We start from the raw sequence: 20,781 nt of genomic DNA on the forward strand, positions 1-20,781 counted from the left end.
CCACCGCTCCTGCCATCCACATCAACTGCTAGACATGAATCATATCCCAACATGACACGAATATTTTCCATGCTTCTTTTATTAGCCAACGTTTCAGATAGGAAAAGAATGTCTGGTTTGTGTCCCCGGGCCAGGTTTCGAAGATTTGGAACTGCACTCGGGCTGCCCAATCCCCGGCAGTTCCAACTCAAGATAATCATTGGTCCCGGCAGTCCTGGCTGCCAGGACTTGCCGATAAAAAATGCTTGTTAGTCTGATCTGTGGATTCCTCGACAGGTTGTTTGTCCTCTCGCACACGCTTTCTCTGAAACTGATATTCCATATCTACATTATTTTCCTTCTCACTAGTACCTTGCACCTGGTTTTCGTTACCAACAGTCGAGGAAATGGCTGAACATGATAGAAAAACCCATATTTAATTATTTCTTCATTGAATTTATGCTTTTGTGTGTGTGCCTAAACCCTTATAACCATATAATATCACTCATCAACCGGTTATGAACTATTCCACTTTGACATGTGAGGGTTGAACTTAATACATGTTAAAATATTGTTTTTGTTTAAAAAATGTGTTTAATCCTTAAATTGACATGAGCTGATAACAGTTTAATAAATCTATGATTGTTTCTAACTAGGCCTTGGCCTACGTTGCTGACTGAATGTTTGACTTCATGTGCGTCTTACTGAATAAGATTGCGACTACATGCATCCATTAGGATCGTCGATACGATCTCTAACGAACTTCTGCTTTCCCTGTTGGATTTCACGAATCAGTTCTCGTTCGACTCCTCTATATAAAGATGGCTTCGCACCACAATAAAGAACACACATTTTTCACCACTTTTCCACAGACTTTCCTATTGGGTTTACTCTGAAATATCACCGAAGAATTTGCTTTAGTGTTTATTCCTATATAAGTGGAGATATTTTTAGAGTGGGAATCTAATCTTGTGCTATATCCAATTCCAGCTGGTGAGAATCAACTTTGTTATAGTTCCCTACCTATATTGCTAATAGATTTCAAAAACCATGACTAATTAAAATAGTAGATATTTTACCAAAGAACTCTGTCATGAGTTGTGATTTATAAAAAAAAATATTTCAATTTAAGGGCTATGAAGCTGCCGGTAGAATTTCATATGACACATACAACCTCAAAAGGATAAATGTATATTCATCAATTTGTTCTGTGCATGTACGATTTACCAATTGAATTTTTTTAATGGAAATATTCAATTGATATAATATACTAGATTTTAATAAGTTCATTATTTTAGAGTCCTTGTCAATTATTTTCAAAGAAGAAAAAGAGACCTTGTCTATAAAAAAAGAAAAGAAAAATAGACACCTTGATCGATACTTGAGCTACGTTATTTTCTTAGTAAAGTTGACATGCATATCGACAATCATTGAAATTGACTTGTTTTAAAACTAGAGAATCCCTAGTTAGTTTTGGTAGTAAACATTTTAAGATTTAGAAATAATGTAATGAATTTTTAAATTGTTTTCAGAAAGTTTTAATTAAAGTAAATTTTTTTTTATCATTTCACTCTGCTTTTTCCTGATAAAGGCAAAACACTCGCCACAAAAAAGTTGAAACAAGAATCAAATCACTCACCACAAAAAAAAGTAGTAACTGAGAAGTTTGAAATTTTGTGTTGAGGGTAACTTTGTTAAACGTATTGAGTTATATAATATATACATAATGAATAAAAAATGTTAAAAGTGTCCTTAAAAGATTGTTTAAAGATACAAATATAGAAATTTTATAGGCTTAATTAATGATTTGTTCCCTTAAGTTATTTGTTGATTACATTTTGGTCCCATAAGTTATTAACGTTACGTTTTGGTCCCTTAACTTACAATCCGCTAGCCAATTAAATCCTTTCTGTTAAATTTTATAAAAAACCGTTAATCTTCATCGTCGAACCCAAAATTCATCGCATTCATCATCAAACACAGAAATTCATCATCTTCCTTCATGAACCTCATTAACAAACCCATAAAAATTCAACAAAGTTTAAAAAAAATTATGAATAAACATGAACCATGGGATTAGAAATTGCAGCCTTTATATTAAAATAATGTCTCTGATTTAAACACCACTTAAAGCAATCACGTGACACTCTCCCCCTCGTTCTCTATTTTCCAACTTTCTTTCTGTTCATATTCAAGACAAAAAGAAAAAGTTTGATTGCTCTTTCTGATTCTTTCATGGCTTATAGAAGAAAAAGGAAATCGAATTGACATAGTTATAGAAATGCCAAGGTTTATAAAAGATTATGGATTATCATAAGATGGAGAGCGATCTAGAAGTGGATTATTTTTATTTTATCTACTTCTGGTTAGACAAATTAGTTAACTTAGCAATGAATGAAAGGGTAGAATATTGATGGAATCAGAATTATCATGCCATAACCAAATACACTATCGAAGGTGGATTTGGAAGGTGACTGCATCGCTACCGGTGATGGTGAGATTGAATTTGGGGAATTTGGGGTTAGAGGGTTTGAATTTGGGAGAAAAATGAATATTGATGTTTAAATTGGATTATTGGGTTTGTTGAGTTTTTTAATTTTTCTGGGTTTATTGATGAAGGTTAATGAAAACAATGAATTTTCTGAGTTTGATGATGAATGCGATGAATTCTGGGTTCGACGATGAAGATTAACGTTTTTTTGACAAAATTTAACAGAAAGGATTTAATTGGCTAACGGATTATAAGTTAAGGGACCAAAACGTAACGTTAATAACTTATGGGACCAAAATGTAACCAACAAATAACTTAAGGGACAAAATTAAGCCAATTTTATATTGGAAAATTGTGTATTCAACTTGTTGTGTTTCCAATGTAAAAGGTGTACATTTAATTTCTTTAACAAATGCCCTTAAATACACTCGTTAGCAAGACCCTGAACGATTTTGCAATCACACTACCTTATATATATATATATATATGACTCAAAATGTCTAACAAAATTATGCTCAACACAATTTCAAACTTCTCCGTTGCTACTTGCTAGTTCTTATCAGTTTAACATGGCTGCTACTACTTCTACTCAAGCAGAGGAGCATGTGTCCTTGAAACTTCTGTTGAACAAAAATGGTAACAAAGTCTTGTTTGCAGAAGCAGGGAAGGACTTTGTGGATATTCTCTGTAGCTTCTTAACAATGCCTTTAGGAACCATTGCGAGATTGGTAGAGAAGGAATCTAGCATAGGGCAAGTTACAGTCGGCTGTCTAAACTCACTCTATAAAAGTGTGGCAGATCTGGATCTAGGTTGTTTCTCTACCGAGACAATCAAACAAATGTTGCTGCAACCAACTAACTCAGCGGAACTTTATTGCAGCGCTCTTAAAATCAACATTGACGACACTCAACCAACAATATACTTCACATGTGCCGACTTTAGTGGTTGCTTCTATCGCGATATGATCACATCAACAAATAAAGATAAACATAAATGTCGATGTGGTTGTTCTTTTACCCTTCCAGTTTCCCTTAAACCTCTCCCCGAAGGATTTGTTAACGGTATAGCTACTTATGTCATAACTGATGATCTGATTGTCATGCCAAACTGTATTGACTATACAAGCTTTGGTCTGTTCAAGGAGTTTGGCATAAAAAACCCTAGTTCGGTAAAAGAAGTGGTTCTGAATGTCACCAAAGAAAAGGTTTTGTGTTTGAATATTGCGTTTGTTTATAACTTCTCTCTAATTTTTTTGATTGATTATAACTACTATTACTATTTTATATATATATAGGTACTTGATCTGCTAAAGTGTTCTTTGCTTTCCAAGTCAACCTTGACAGATTTGTTTCTGGAGAAGAAACCATCACTTGAGAGATCAAGGTTTATCTTGTGTGATGTTGAAATTAGTGGCAATATCCAAATCAATCTAAAGCTAGTTATAAGAAAATCAATAACAAGGTATTGTATGCTCAAGGGCAGCAAGATTTTGCAAACTTACTTCTAAGTTTTCTTACATATCCTTTGGGTGGAATTGTTCGAATATTTGGTGGGAATTGTTCCTTGGGAAGCATCAATGGATTGTACAAGAGCATAGTTGATTTGGATGAAAACCAATATTTGACATCATCGGATTATTCGGATGCTAAGGACAGGCTTGTTGATCCTTACATCGCCTCAGTGTTAAAGTTAAGCAAGAAGATATTACCAATTCTTGAACCTCCTGTTTGTGAATATTATGGTTGTTTTGATAGTTCTGTTAACACTAATAATATAATTCATTTTGAAATTTACAAATCTGGAATAGATTTGAGATATGTAAGAAATTTGAGGAAAATGAATTTATCTAATGTGATGATTCCTGGTGATGGTTATGTAAAGGGTCCAGCTATGTATTTTGCTACAGATGATTTGGTTGTAGCACCCTTGACTCCAATTTCAGCTTTGGGTTTACTTAACCGATTGAAAACTCCTCTTGATGATTTGAAGGAAAAAGTTGTCACTATTGGCATCAAGGAGGTAAATGCATAGTAAAATTCTTAATCTATTTTTAATCTTTATATGTAAATTGCTTATGTTTACCTTATTGTCTTGTTACAGTGTCTTAGCATATTGAAGGCTTCTTTGACATCAACATCTGCCCTAACAAATGGTTTGGCTCACATGTTAACTGAAGTTAAGGAGGAGAAATGAAAAGATCAGTTTACAGTTTGTTGTGTGTTTTATGATGCTTGGAGGAAAGTTGGCAATGGACTACTAGATAACAATGCTAGATTTACTGTTTTCAATTTCATGTTAGACAATAATTTGTGTTACCTCAAAACAAATGATTGTTTTTACATTCACCGTGATGAATTAATAAATATAGTTCACAATGTTAACCTACATCTTATCTTTTAAAAGATTCATGTTAGCCTTTTACTTTCACAGCAACATCATACAAATTGAAATTTTTATCATCAACTAGAAGTAATTCTTGTATGATCACAAGAATTTAGACACGCTATTTGGATACATATATAAAACATATACATTATTTATTAATTTTTTAAAAATTTATAATATTTAATTATTTCTTCATTAAATTTATGTTCTTTTATGTGTGTGCCTAAACCCTTGTAACTATAAAATATCCTTCATCAACCGGGTATGAACTATTCCACTTTGACATGTGATGATTGAACTTAATACATGTTAAAATATCGTTTTAAGATCACTTAAGCTATTGTCTTCTTCTCGGGAATTCATGATTTAAGTTCAAATTCTTCATTTTCAAAATGTATATTGGAGCTTATGATGAACACGAATTCACTACAGTCGCGATCACACATCAACTACTATTTAATCAAGTAGAGAGGATGAGATAACTTAAAGCAAATAATGTTTTTGTTTAAAAAAATGTGTTTAATCCTTAAATTGACATGAGCTGATAATTATTAAATAAATTTATGATTGTTTCGCACTAGGCCTCGGCCTACATTGCTGACTGAATGTTTGGCGGCCAAATAGTCCATAATCATCACCACTTGAGGCAGGACGAAAGACTTCATGTGAGTCTTACTGAATAAGATTGAGACTACATGCATCCATTAGGATCGTCGATGCGATCTCTAACGACCTTCTGCTTTCCCTGTTGGATTTCACGAATCAGTTCTCGTTTGACTCCCCTATATAAAGATGGCTTCGCACCACAATAAAGAACACACATTTTTCACCACTTTTCCACAGACTTTCCTATTGGGTTTACTCTGAAATATCACCGAAGAATTTTCTTTAGTGTTTATTCCTATATAAGTGGAGATATTTTTAGAGTGGGAATCTAATCTTGTGCTATATCCAATTGCAGCTGGTGACAATCAACTTTGTTATAGTTCCCTTACTATATTGCTTATAGACACCTTGATATGCACATTCTCTCTCGGTTGATCTTTTATATATTATTCTTAAGAAGCAAAGCACTTTGCTTTTTCCTGTTAAAAGCAAAGCACTCACCACCAAAAAAGTTGAAACAGAACAAATTCAATGAATTCAAAACGTTTTCGGTACAAAAGAAAAATGTATCATTTCACTCTGCTTTTTCCTGTTAAAAGCAAAACACTCACCAGCAAAAAAGCAACTGAAATTCTGTGTTGAAAGTAACTTTGTTAATCGTATTGAGTTATATCCCTGTGAGCTTAACTCAGTTGGTAGAGATAATGCATAATATATGCATAGTCTGAGGATCGAATCCCGGACACCATAAAAAAAAAAAAACGTATTGAGTTATATAATATACATAATGAATGAAAAATGTTAATGGTGTCCTTAAAAGATCGTTTAAAGATATAAATATAGAAATTTTATATTGGAAAATTGTGCATTCAACTTTTTCAAATGTTGTGTTTCCAATGTAAAAGGTGTACATTTGATTTCTTCAAACCTTCTTGTTAGTGCTTTGAGAAAATGACCCCTAGAGTTCCGTATACATAATCCAATACCGAAGCATTTCTGATCACCAAACAGCGCTGCGTCGACGTTACATTTGACAAATCCTTCCTCCGGTGGCAGCCACCTGACATTATGCTGCTGTTCCTGCTGTTGTACCTGCTTCTGTTCGCCATATTTTTGGTGTTTTCGGACATTCTCCCACTGATAAATAGCTTCACGCGCTAGCTGGACAGCCACACCAACATTCTGAACTTCGCCCTCCCAAACTTTGTCGTTACGGCGCCTCCATAAACACCACAACATAGCTGCTATGTCCCTGCATAATTGATTTGGCAGCCTGCAGAAAATAGAAAACAAATGTGCTGCCAGTCCTGTTGCAGTACCGATACCTGCTGCTTTCGTATCCCATAATCCAGCTTCAATCCAAACCTGTTTCGCCGCTTCACATCCAATAAAAACGTGCCAATCATTCTCATAATTGGTCTCACAATGGGGGCAGCAGTCCGAACAAGGGACCCCCCCTATCTTGAAGTCTCATACGCGTAGGGAGAACACCCCTCAACAACCTCCATAAAAAAACTTTGATCCGTTAAGTAATTGGTAACAACTTAAGACTTCATGTTTTGTGACAAAATTTGGTTATAGAATTTAATCGATATTATTTATCTTCCAACTATATACATATTACGCGGGTAATTTAATTTTGCATAATACGTGGATACTCAGTTTGCATAATATGTGGATAGTCAGTTTTACCTACCATTCAAAATTGTTCCAACTTGATCTATATAAACGAGTTCCTATTATTTAATAGCTATAATTTCAGCAGCAATATTTTGCACTTAATATATAATGGGCGAATGAGCAGAAAAAGGAGTAGAATAAATAAATAAATAAAGTGGACGAGTTAGTTGCAATTTAGTAGAAAAAGAAAGATGAGTAGAACACAAGATAATTAAAGAAGTAGTACCGATTTAAATAGAATGAAAACTACTCTGGCTATCCCGTAGCAGAAGTAATAAAGCGTAGTATTGTTAAAAGGTCGCATGAGAGAGATTCTGGCAAGGAAAGCCTTGGTATATAAGTGGTCAAAGTGACCCACCTCTCTTTCTTGGGAACCCCTTTCATGTACCATTTACTTTGCAAACTGAACTAACTGTTTAGTAAAAACATAAATAATAGTTTAATAGCGCCAGACCCACGTCACGTAGAAGAATAAAATTGAGCAGAAGACTTAGTTCACTTCATAGGAGTAAATAAAGACACAGAAAATAAGGAAGTGAGCGAGTTAGTTCGGATTTAATAGGAGCTTGATGAGTCAATTGGCGAAATAGTCCCGAGTTAGTAGGAGATCCGAGAAGAGTAAAATCGAATAAGATATTTATTCCCAATTTAGTAGGAGAATGAAGAAGAGAGGAAAGGGAGTAGAAAATATAGGTGAACTAATAGGAGGAAGACAAAGAGTAGATAGTTCCATTGAATATGATCGAGTATGATTAAAATTCCTTTATTTATTTACTTTGGAAACGTGGAAGTATTGCTATGTTTCAGATGAATCATAGATAGGATGCAAACAAGCTCGCCAAGGACGAAGTTGAAAAAGAACTCACCAAAACAGCACACTAGAATTAAAATGTGAAAAAAGGAAGTGCATATGGAAGCAACAGTCCCCCTTACTGCAACCCTGCATAGGGCTCTGCTCATTAAATTTTCCATTAACCCTGGATAGGGCTCTGAGGCAACAAAAATCTCAACCCTGGATAGGGCTCTGAGGCGACAATAACAACCCTGGATAGGGCTCTGAAAATGACTAAAAGCTCAACCTTAAGAGGCTCTGAAGTGTAAACATACACCAAGATATCTAAATCATGAACTTCATAAAAAGTTTACTTTCAAACAAATTGCTGAGTACAAACTAGCCTTAAAATAAAGTTGACATCATCAACACTGAGTCAAATACAACAAACGTTTTTGTAGAAGAACGCCCACATGGCTAAAGATAAAAACGCCACAGGCACCAATCATAAACAATCATAAACAGGAGGTGTTAGCTTGTATTTTCGACAGGCTACAATAAATGCAGTCAATAAACACAATATTCCTCGAGATTTAATGGTTGATCTCGCAAGTTAACCATTTTGGAAACCATCGTTTGTTTACCAAAAACCAAGGTAAACAGGAGGGTTGTAGACCGTTAATATATTCCTAAGGGCCTGAAAGCCCTCTAGAAAGGCTCAGGTGCCCTACAGAAGGGCTCTTGAGGACTAGGCGCACTCTTCCAGAGGCGCCACCTTAGTCAGCTTCTGGAAGCATCTAGAAGCAGGTAAAAAGACCTAAAGCCTAGCTTGCTTGGAGCTTAAGTCATGTCGTAACCAGCCCACAAAGGGTTATAAATACACTCTTGGGATCATTCTCATAGGATCACGAAAACAGACTAAACCCTAATTTCTAATATTGTATTCACTGCAAGTGCAATTTAGGACCGGAGAAAAAGAGGGTTTCTTTTGGCGAATAGGGGAGGAAAAGATATTTTATGTTTTATTTCGAATAAAAAACCATCTTTTAAAATGAATAAGCGGATGTGTGGATTAGACACCCCCCCCCCCCCAGCTCATGGGAACAAAGAGAATAAATTTTAATTGAGAGTCAACGTAAAATTAAACTGTTCACTATTATATTTATTTCGATTTTTATGAAGGTTAACATGGTGAACATTATTTATCGGTCTATCAGGATGAAATAAAAAATAATCATTGATTTAATAATAATATAAAAATCAATCATAAGTATTAATTTTTTTATAATCATTGATTATTTTTGGCTTAAATGCATGTTTGATAACTTATTCTAAGGTGAGTAACCTTCTGGACCAACTTGGATCTTTTAAAACATAAGAGACCAAATTGAAAATTTTAATACATAAGAGACCAACTTGAAATCTAAAATAAATATAAGGGACCAAATTTACAATGTTAATCTGCATTTTCTTTTCTTTTAAAAGATTCATGTTGGCCTTTTGATTTCACAACATTATGGTCACAAGAATTTAGATACACTATTTGCATACAAACATATACATTAATTATTGATTTTAAAAATTATATAATATTTAATTATTTCTTCATTGAATTATGTCATCGTGAACTTATCTCAGTTGGTAGGAACGATGCATAATATATGCAAGGTCTGGGGTTCAAACCCTGTTTATGAACTATTCCATTTTGACATGTGATGGTATTGAATTAAATACATGTTAAAACATCATTTCATTTGTACCAAAAGAAAGAAAGAAAAACATCATTTTAAGACCACTTTAGCTATTGTCTTCTTCTCCTCGAGAATTCATTATTTAAATTAAAATTCTTTTCAAAATTTATATTTGAGTTGATCAAGATCATAGGGTGAAACATTTTGAGCAAATATTATGTTTGCTTAAAAAATGTGTTTAATCCTTAAATTGATCTGAGCTGATAATTATTTAATAATTGTTTCGGACTAGGCCCCAACCCTTGTCGCCTGCCGAATGCATGGCGGTCAAATAATCCATAATCCTTGCCATAGGAGGTAGGACAAAAGACTTCATGAGCATCTTACTGCACACGAGTGCGACTCAATCCTCAGAATCGTCGATGCGGTCTCTAAGAACTCTTACTTTTTCCGTTGGATTCACAGATTAGTTATTGCTAGCTCCCCTATATAAAGACGGCTTCTCGCCATAATAAAGAACACACATTTTTCACCACTTTTCCACCGATTCTCCTATTGAATTTACTCTGAAATCTGACGGAAGAATTTACTCCGACTCTAGTGGAGGTATTTTAGAATGGGAATCTAATCTTGTGCTATATCCAACTCTAGCCAGTGAGAAACAACTCTGTTATAGTTCCCTTACTACTTACTATATTGCTAACAACGGATATTTCAAGAATCATGACTAATAAAAACAGTAGATATCTTACTAAAAAACTCTGTCAAGAGTTGTGATTTATAAAAAAAATATTTCAATTTAAGTGCTATGAAGCTGCCAGTAGATTTTCATATGACACATACAACCTCAAAAGGATAAATGTATATTCATCAATTTGTTATGTGCATGTACGATTTACCAATTGAATTTTTTTAATGGAAATATTCAATTGATATAATATACTAGATTTTAATAAGTTCATTATTTTATAGTCCTTGTCAATTATTCTCAAAAAAGCAAAAGGGACCTTGTCTATCAAAAAACAAAAAGAAAAATAGACACCTTGATATGCACATCTTTCCCAAAGGACCCTTGTTTGATTTCTTTTTCAAAATTTTAAAGCTGTTCAAAAAAATATCCGTAAAACTGTTTGATTTCTCTCTCGCTTGATATATATTTTGGTCTAGTAGTTTAGTGGCTAAAATTCACCTTTTTCAAGGTGAATAAGTGGGGTGTCCAAGGTTCGAACCCCGGCCCCTGCATATAACAATGCATGTCCCAGCCAACTGAGCTATGCTCACGGGGACTTATTCTTAATAAATGTGAAATGATAAAAAAAAATCGCTAGTTGTGAAATGATGGAGTATTGTATATCTTGCTCTTAGTATAAACTATTCTGTCCGTGGTATGCCACCATGGGTAAGTTTTGGTGGCAGTGGTACACATTTTAAGATTTACAAATAATAATGTAACAAATTTTTAAATTGTTTTTAGAAAGTTTTAATTAAAGTAAAAAAAAAAAAAAAAGAAGCAAAGCATTCTGCTTTTTCCTGTTAAAAACAAAGCACCCACCACCAAAAAAGTTGAAACAGAAAAAATTCAATGAATTCAAAACTTTTTCGGTACAAAAGAAAAATGTATCATTTCACTCTGCTTTTTCCTGATAAAAACAAAACACCCACCACTAAAAAAGTTGAAACAGAGAAACAAATCATTCACCACAAAAAAAGCAACCGAGAAGTTTGAAATTCTGTGTTGAGGGTAGTTATATCCCCGTGAGCTAAGTTCAGTTGGTAGAGATAATGCATAATATATGCACGGTTTGAGGATCGAATCTCGGACTATTATGAAAGAGAGAAAAATGAATGAATCTCTTATTTTTCATTAGTTTGAAACTGAACAATACAATGTTATATATACAAGTAGTGAGTTGTATGCTAAGAATTGTAAGCTAGCAACTAGAGAAACACTACTCTAATGGATAACTTGCTGCGCAAGTTATCTCTAATAACATAGATAAAGAGTAAACTGTAATACGGACACCACAAAAAAAACGTATATTGAGTTATATAATATACATAATGAATGAAAAATGTTAATAGTGTCCTTAAAAGATCGTTTAAAGATATAAACATAGAAATTTTATATTGGAAAATTGTGCATTCAACTTTTTCAAATGTTGTGTTTCCAATGTAAAATGTATACATTTGATTTCTATAACAAATGTCCTTAATACACTCGTTAGCAAGACCCTGAACGATTTTGCAATCACACTATGTACCCTTATAAATATATATATATAGGGTTTTGTAACAAGCCACCCTTTGGTGGTGTCTTTTAACAAGTCACACCTTAAGGTGTGATTTTCACTTTTTAGTTATAACTTTGCTAAAAGATACCTTCATAAAAGTAAGTTGGTGTCTTTTCGCAAATGCTCATAGAGTAACTTGATAAAAGACACCTTCATAAAAGGTGTCTTCTATCATAACCCATATATATATATATATATAGTAAAGTCTATTAATGCAAGTTAATCACCAGAACTGGGAAGGTAAAAGCATGATTTCTAGTAAAGTCTATTAATGCAAACTGACATTCTTTGCACAACCTTCTGATAAATTTATAATAGTTAATAGAAATCAATAACATGTTATAATTTGTAATATGTGGCCGCTATATCCATCGGAGCATTATAACCTAGTGTATATAGAGTGATTCTATAAGAATATCATTTTGATAGGAGCAGTCAATTGAATAAAGATTTTATGTAGCTTATGCATCAAGTAAAAAATAAAAGCATAAGATTTGCAGCTTACAACATACACAGTTAAAAATTTGGTGTTAGTTAAGGGTAAAGTTTGCATTATTGATGACAGAATGAATACTTCAGATACCTTTCTTTTCACAGCCTTAACAATTCAAGCAAAATTATAAGTGTTCTTAAATTTTTTTGTTGAAAAGTACAAACCTTAATTTAATTTTGGTGGTAAACATTTTATGATTTACAAATAATGTAATGAATTTGGTCAAAAAAAAATAATGTAATGAATTTTTAAATTGCTTTTAGAAAGTTTTAATTAAAGTAAAAGGAAAAAAGAAGCAAAGCACTCTGCTTTTTCCTTTTAAAAGCACTCACCACCAAAAAAAGTTGAAACAGAGAAAAAATTCAAAACGTTTTCCGTACAAAAGAAATATGTATCATTTCACTCTGCTTTTTCCTAATGAAAGCAAAACACTCACCACCAAAAAAGTTGAAACAGAGAAGCAAATCACTCACGCTAAAAAAGCAACTGAGAAGTTTGAAATTCTGTGTTGAGGGTAACTTTGTTAAACGTATTGACTTATATCCCGTGAACTTAACTCAGTTGGTAGAGATAATGCATAATATATGCACGGTCTGAGGATCGAAGCCCGGACACCACAAAAAAATGTATTGAGTTACATAATATACACAATGAATGAAAAATGTTAATAGTGTCCTTAAAAGATCGTTTAAAGATATAAATATAGAAATTTTATATTGGAAAATTGTGCATGCAACTTTTTCGTGTTTCCAATGTAAAAGGTGTACATTTGATTACTTTAACAAATGCCCTTAATTCACTCGTTAGCGACTTGAACGATTTTACAATCACACTATGTACCCTTATATATATATGACTCAAAATGTCTAACAAAATTATGCTCAACACAATTTCAAACTTCTCAGTTGCTACTTGCTAGTTCTTATCAGTTTAACATGGCTGCTACTACTTCTACTCAAGCAGAGGAGCATGTGTCCTTGAAACTTCTTTTGAACGAAAATGGTAACAAAGTCTTGTTTGCAGAAGCAGGGAAGGACTTTGTTGACATTCTCTGTAGCTTCTTAACAGTGCCTTTAGGAACCATTGCGAGATTGGTAGAGAAGGAATCTGGCATAGGTCCAGTTACCGTTGGTTGTCTAAGCTCTCTCTATCAAAGTGTGGCAGATCTGGATGAAGGTTGTTTATCTAACGAGACAATCAAACAAATGCTGCTACAACCAATCAACTCAGCGGAAGATTATTGTAACGCTCTTAAACTCAACATTGATGACACTCAACCAACAAAGTACTTCACATGTAATAGCTGCTACTATTTTGATTTTACCAACTCAACATGTAAAGATAAACATAAATGTCGTTGTGGGAGCTCGGGTTTTTTTACCCTTCCAGTTTTCCTTAAACGTCTCCCCCAAGGATTTGTTAACAGTGGAGCTACTTTTGTCATAACTGATGATCTCACTATCAAGCCAAACTGTATGGATTATACAAGCTTTAGTCTATTCAAGGAGTTTGGCATAAAAAACCCTAGTTCGGTAAAAGAAGTGGTTCTGAATGTCACTAAAGAAAAGGTTTTGTATTTGAATATCGCTACTGTTTATAAATTCTATTCAAACACCTCTCTTACATTTTATATTGATTATAACTACTATTATTGTTTTATATAGGTACTTGATCTGCTAAAGTGTTCTTTGCTTTCAAAGTCAACTTTGACAGATTTGTTTCTAGGGAAGAAACCATCGATTGAGAGTACAAGGTTTTTCTTGTGTGATGGTGAAATTGTTAACGATATCCAAGTCATTCTGAAGCTGGTTATAAGAAAATCAGATAACAAGGTATTGTATGCTCAAGGGGAACAAGATTTTGCGAACTTACTTTTAAGTTTTCTTACATTTCCTTTAGGTGGAATCACGCGGATATTTGGAGAGAATTGTTCCTTTGGAAGCATCAGCGGATTGTACAAGAGTATCGTTGAGTTGAATGAAAATAAATATTTGATATCAAAAGAGGCTAAAAACAGGCTTGTTGATCCTTGCATTGCCCCACAGTTGAAGTTAAGCAAGCCGGTATTACCAATTCTTGAACCTGGTGTTCATGAATATTATGGTTATGTTGAAAGTAATAGTATTATTCATGTTCAAATTTTCAAACCTGATGTTGATATGAGTTATGCTGGAAATTTTAAGAAAATGAATTTATATACTGGGGTGATTCCTTGTGAGGGTTATGTGAAGGGTCCAACTCCAGCTATGTATTTCGCTACAAATGATTTGGTTGTAGCACCCTTGACTCCAATTTCAGCTTTGGGTTTACTTAACCGATTGAATACTCCTCTTGATGATTTGAAGGAAAAAGTTGTCACTATTGGCATCAAGGAGGTAAACCATAGTAAAATTTATATTAGACTTTAATCTTCAGTTTATTTAAATGTTCTATGCTTGGGGGTTGCCAATTTTGATGCGTTAGTTTGAAAATAAAATATGCTTATGTTTACCTTATTGTCTTGTTGTAGTGTCTTGGCATTTTGAAGGCTTCTTTGACATCAACATCTGCCCTAACAAATGGTTTGGCTCACATGTTAACCGAAGTTAAGGAGGAGAAATGAAAGGAGTTTACACAATTTGTTGTGTATTTCAAGATTCTTGGAGGAGACAATAATGCTTGATTTACTGTTTTGAAGTTGTTATTTCAATTCTATAGCTTTTTTTTTTTTTTTTTTAAGTTCCGAAGTTTTATTTAGGTTTGAATTTTGAATAGCATCATTTGTTTTCCCAGCTAGCCATATTTGGATCTTTCAAATTTGTGTTTGCATTGAAGTGGATATTGGGCATGTTATCACACTGTTCTCAATATTTGTTGTTGATATTGCTCTTTTTGTCCTTTCTCTTTTTTTATACAAATATATAAGGTTTGTGATCAAAGATCGGATAGTTTAACTGATTTGAACTAAAAATTTCAAAATTTAGAGGAACACAGTACAAATTTTATCGTACGTAAAAGGAAAAATTTGTAAGATCAAAATGAATTTTCGAAAAAAAAAAGTGAAAAATATATTTCAACCTAAATACAAAATGAATAATGAATACTAGAACCTTCATAAAACTCTTCCACTCATAACTTTTGTAATGAGTGTGACCTTACAAGAAAACAATCACTACAATCAAATTGTCCAAAACTTTCTTCTTCTTTTTTTCAAATACAAAACTTCTATGAAACATATTACTAATAAAAACAAAAAACAAAGAATGTGGACAAAACTAAATCCAAAAAGCAGAATCAAATTTAATCTAGCTAGTCCAAAAATGGATATAGAAATGTAACATAATGATCTAAATCTTTTCAACATTCGGGAAGATCAGAAGGTGGAGGTGGCAGCTTCTGATTGCGCCGTTTTCCATCCTGGACAATCCATGCCATTTTCAATCCCCAACTTGTATGCACTTCAAGATGACAATGCATGAACCAAACACCTGCTCATATATGATCAACATAACATTAATGTCACAAACATTAACACTAAAATCATATCCAAAATCCAAATTATGTAAGTTTTTATTTGTTAACTCTTAATTAGTGTATTAGATCAATATGATGTAACCAAGAAGTTGGACATTGTTAATGAATTAGGAGAACTAAGTTCAATTCCTGAATGAAACAATTTTTAACCAGACCTTACTTATCTACGGATTACCTTGCTCCTTGTCCTCTGGGCCGGACGGTTAAGAACAAAAAATAATAATATAATATTACGTCAAACATATTTATTGATTAAAATAATGGAATTTAGTATTTAAAATGTTGCCCACCTGGATTATCTGCAAGGAATCTCAAGGCAAGCCATCCACCAGATGGAACACCAGCAGTGTTCCTTTCAACAGGATCAACCAAATTGAACTTAGAAGGATCCTTTCTAGGGTCAAAGTTTCCATTCCCTTGACCAACAATGAAGAAGTTAAAACCATGAAGATGCAAAGGATGACTCTCAGCACCAAGAATACTTGTATCCTGCAATACCAACTCCACTTTGGTATTGTATGGCAAAACCACTACCTTAGTTCCACTCTTTACCATGATGTTCTTTGGTGGTGTTCCAGTGTAGTTGAATTTAACAGGTGGATTAGAAGGAAAATCGGTTGTGAAAACTCCTTTTGATTTGTTGAAGAAATGAGCTTGAAGTAAAGCAGTGTTTGGCATCACAAATGAAACATTGTTAATAGCTGCTGCTACTCTTGTGTTATTAGGTCCTTGACATGCTTGGTTTTTTGAACATTGACTAATACCTAAACCAACAGTGAAGAAAAAGTGCTTGTCGACGGTTTTTGGAACTTTTGCTGGGAATTTCTTGCTGTTCAAGCTACGAAGTTTCGTGTTGAAGTTCATTGCAAAGATAGTGTCATTGAATTTAGGAAGTGTTGGTCTAAAAAGTTTAACAGTGTTGTTTTTTGACTTAGTGTTTGAAAGTGAATGTTTCTTGTACTCCAAGAAACCAATTGCTGTGGTGTTGTCAAAAGATGCAGGACCTGTAGCATAAGGTCTTGAAGCTATGACAAATTTGGCATTTGGGGTTTTGGATTTGGTTTTGAGAAGGACATTGGTGGTTTGTCCTGGTGTGATAAGTACAATGTTGGTTCTAAAGGGCTTTACATAAACAGCATCAGCATCAACAACATGGAGGATGTGATTAGCAATGCTAAAGAACATCTCATCATTGAGTGCAGCATTGATTATTCTTAGTAGATATGTTTTTCCTGGAAGAACCTTGAGCTTAAAGGTATCTGCACAAATAGAAAAATTTAACAACTTGATTGAATGAAAATAATCACTAATAAGGTTTTGAATGGACTATGTTTGTTCTTTTCTTTCGAATGTTCAACACTGACATAGATATGGACACCAGACACAACACTGACACATCAACATCAAAATTATTTTGACAAAACGAAATAATTGAATGTAATCACATGTGTTGGTGTCGTGTCAGTGTTGGAGACCGGTACATGTCGGATACTGGACACACTTTTAATCTAATTTGTTGGTACTACATACCTTTAGCTGAACAGTTGTGGAGAGGACCTGGAAGACCATTGATGGTGTGAGCATCTGAGGTATTAGGTGCTAACCCTGTTTGTGTTGCTTGATTTATAACTGCTTCTGTGTCTGCTTTCCACCACTCCCCTATCATGTTATCAAAGTTAATATACTAATTTAGGAAATAAAAAATGTACACTTATAATATGTAAAGTTAATATTAAAATTTGTAACATATTTTGAGTGGTCTTAATTTACCTAATACAATTGGGATTTGTTTGAAAGGATGAGGGAATGGATAAGGCACATGCTTTTTGGGAAGAATGACAATAGGACCATGAAGAGTAGATCTAAGCCATGAAATATGTGCATGATACCACAATGTTCCTCTTTGTCCTATGATTTTGAAGTTGTACACATAACTTTGTCCTGGCTGAATTGGACTTTGCGTTATATATGCAGGTCCATCTGCCCAAGCACTTCTTACTTGGCGAATTCCGTGCCTGAAAAAATTAATCAAAATTTAAGTATATACTGACCGTGTAAAAACGTTTTAAATACATCTTAATATATTTCACCAATCACACATTTGTGCATGTATTTTAGAAAATTATATTATATATGATTGAATACTTGTGTAAAATAGTAATTAAACTTATAGAATTGTTGGAATAAATTGTGTAATACCAATGAATAGAAACATTGTATTGAACGTGGTTAACCACTTTAACGATGACTCTGTCGCCTTCTCTTGCTATGATTCTAGGACCCGAAAATTGTCCATTGACAGTTACAATACTCTTTGTTTGGCAAAGTCTTGTGACATTTTGCTAATTGGAGGAAGACAAAGATTAGATAGTTCCCAATGAATATGATCGAGTATGACTAAAATTTCTTTATTTATTTACTTTGAAAATGTGGAAGTATTGCTATGTTTCAGATGAATCATGGACAGGATGCAAACAAGCTCGCCAAGGACGAAGATGAAAAAGAACTCACCAAAAGTACAACACACTAGAATTAAAATGTGAAAAAAGGAAGTGCATATGGAAGCAACGGTCCCGCTTACTGCAACCCTGCATAGGGCTCTGCTCATTAAATTTTCTGTCAACCCTGGATAGGGCTCTGAGGCAACACAAATCTCAACCCTGGATAGGGCTCTGAGGCGACAAAAATCTCAACCCTAGATAGGGCTATGAGGCGACAATAACAACTCTGGATAGGGCTCTGAAAATGACTAAAACCTCACCCTTAAGAGGCTCTGAAGTGTAAACATACACCAAGATATATCTAAATCATGAACTTCATAAAAAGTTTACTTTCAAACAAATCACTAAGTTAAAACTAGACTTAAAATAAAGTTTTGACATCGTCAACACTGAGTCAAATACAACAAACGTTTTTGTAGAAGAAAGCCCACATGGCCAAAGATAAAAACGCCACAGGCACCAATCGCTTAGAGGTACTAAAACGCCTAAATTATAAACTGAAGAACTAGAAATAAGTATTTCCAAAAAGTCGATACGTCACTCAAAGTTCGAAAAATAGTTTGGCAATCATAAACATTAAATAAACAACCACAAAAAAGTCGCCCAATAAATTTATAAGTACGCAAGCGACTCAAAGAGATCGCCCGTTTAAATTACAAAACTTAAAAACGGCTCCAAGGAGGCCGCCAAAATAAATTCATAAGTTAGAGAAGTACGAAGGATGCTAAAATTACATCTAAAACAAACAAAATAAATTACGGCTATCAAGCCTCAATCTTCACAATAACCCATCTCGTCTAGACACCATCATCACTTCACCTTGTCCCAAGACTCGTGCTTGGGGGGCTGTGGACCATCTACATTCCTAAAGGCGTAGGTGCCCACAAGAACGCTCCCTGAAGCTCGGGTGTGTCCCTCCTAGAGGCACCGTCCCCTAGCAAGCATCTGAAAGCACAAAAAAACTTATATGAACAATCAACCTTATAGATTCATCACTTCACCTTGTCCCAAGACTCGTGCTTGGAGGTGTTAGCCTGTATTTTCGGCAAGCTACAATACATGCAGTCAATAAACACAATATGCCTCAAGATTTACTGGTTGATCTCGCAAGTTAACCATTTTGAAAACCAGCATTTGTTTACCAAAAACCAAGGTAAACAGGAGGGTTGTAGACCGTTAATATATTCCTAAGGGTCTGAAAGCCCTCTAGAAAGGTTCAGGCACTCTACAGAAGGGCTCTTGAGGACTAGGTGCGCCCTTCCAGAGATGCCACCTTAGTCCGCTTCTAGAAGCATCTAGAAGCAGGTAAAAAGACCTAAAGTCTAGCTTGCTTGGAGCTTAAGTTGCGTCGTAACCAACCCACAAAGGGCTATAAATACCACTCTTTGGGATCATTCTCATAGGATTACGAAAACAGACTAAACCCTAATTTATAATATTGTACTCACTGCAAGTACAATTTAGGACCTACTTCCTTCAATTAAGGGAAAATTAAGGGGAAGGTGAGTTAAGGAGAGATTTTAAAATTTGGGTTTGATTTGAGAACCGGAGAAAAAGAGGGTTTCTTTTGGCGAATAGGGGAGGAAAAGATATTTTATGTTTTATTTCAAATAAAAAATCATCTTTTAAAATGAATAAGCGGATGTGTGGATTACACCCCCCTAAGCTCATGGGACAAAGAGAAGAAATTTTAATTGAGAGTAACCGTAAAATTAAACTGTTCACTATTATATTTATTTCGATTTTTATGAAGGTTAACATGGTGAAAATTATTTATCGGTCTATCATGATGAAATAAAAAATAATCATTGATTTAATAATATAAAAATCAATCATAAGAATTAATTTTTTTTATATCTTTTAATCATTGATTATTTTTGGCTTAAATGCATGTTTGATAACTTATTCTAAGGTGAGCAACGTTCTTCTGGACCAGCTTGGATCTTTTAAAACATAAGAGACCAACTTGAAATTTTTAATACATAAGAGGCCAACTTAAAACCTAAAATAAATATAAGGGACCAAATTTACAATGTTAACCTGCATTTTCTTATCTTTTAAAAGATTCATGTTGGCCTTTTGATTTCACAACATTATGGTCACAAGAATTTAGATACACTATTTGCATACAAACATATACATTATTTATTGATTTTAAAAAATATATAATATTTAATTATTTCTTCATTGAATTATGTTCTTTTGTGTGTGTGTCAAAACTCTTGGAACCATACAATTATCACATCATGACATCAACCATTTATGAATTATTCCATTTTGACATGTGATGGTTGAATTGAATACATGTTAAAAAAACATCATTTTATTTGTACCAAAAGAAAGAAAGAAAAAAACATCATTTTAAGACCATTTTAGCT

General features: G+C 33.8%; 2 protein-coding genes and 1 pseudogene across 3 annotated transcripts; 2 read left to right on the forward strand and 1 right to left on the reverse strand.

The window, feature by feature from the left end:
* Positions 1-2,981: 2,981 nt before the first annotated feature.
* On the forward strand, positions 2,982-4,873 carry LOC146907557 (uncharacterized; annotated as a pseudogene). Its single transcript, XR_015020669.1, has 3 exons — positions 2,982-3,675; positions 3,766-4,490; positions 4,572-4,873. The product of XR_015020669.1 is annotated as an uncharacterized LOC146907557 (transcript).
* Positions 4,874-13,266: 8,393 nt separating this feature from the next.
* Positions 13,267-15,236, forward strand: LOC146907558 (uncharacterized). The gene is made up of 3 exons (XM_085730906.1): positions 13,267-13,957; positions 14,054-14,764; positions 14,899-15,236. The coding sequence occupies exons 1-3, from the start codon at positions 13,325-13,327 to the stop codon at positions 14,989-14,991; spliced, it is 1,437 nt and encodes a 478-aa protein (XP_085587032.1). The 5' UTR covers positions 13,267-13,324; the 3' UTR covers positions 14,992-15,236.
* A 226-nt stretch (positions 15,237-15,462) lies between these two features.
* On the reverse strand, positions 15,463-17,911 carry LOC146907559 (laccase-17-like). Its single transcript, XM_085730907.1, has 4 exons — positions 17,673-17,911; positions 17,433-17,561; positions 16,193-17,161; positions 15,463-15,856 (listed from the first exon to the last, which is right to left on the reverse strand). Exons 3-4 carry the CDS (start codon positions 17,085-17,087, stop codon positions 15,726-15,728), a joined length of 1,026 nt encoding a protein of 341 aa, XP_085587033.1. The 5' UTR covers positions 17,088-17,161; positions 17,433-17,561; positions 17,673-17,911; the 3' UTR covers positions 15,463-15,725.
* Between the last annotated feature and the right edge of the window lie 2,870 nt (positions 17,912-20,781).

The sequence above is a fragment of the Medicago sativa genome, chromosome 7, assembly GCF_051527215.1.
Source record: "Medicago sativa cultivar Bolivia chromosome 7, Bolivia_mono, whole genome shotgun sequence".
Lineage (NCBI taxonomy): Eukaryota > Viridiplantae > Streptophyta > Magnoliopsida > Fabales > Fabaceae > Medicago > Medicago sativa.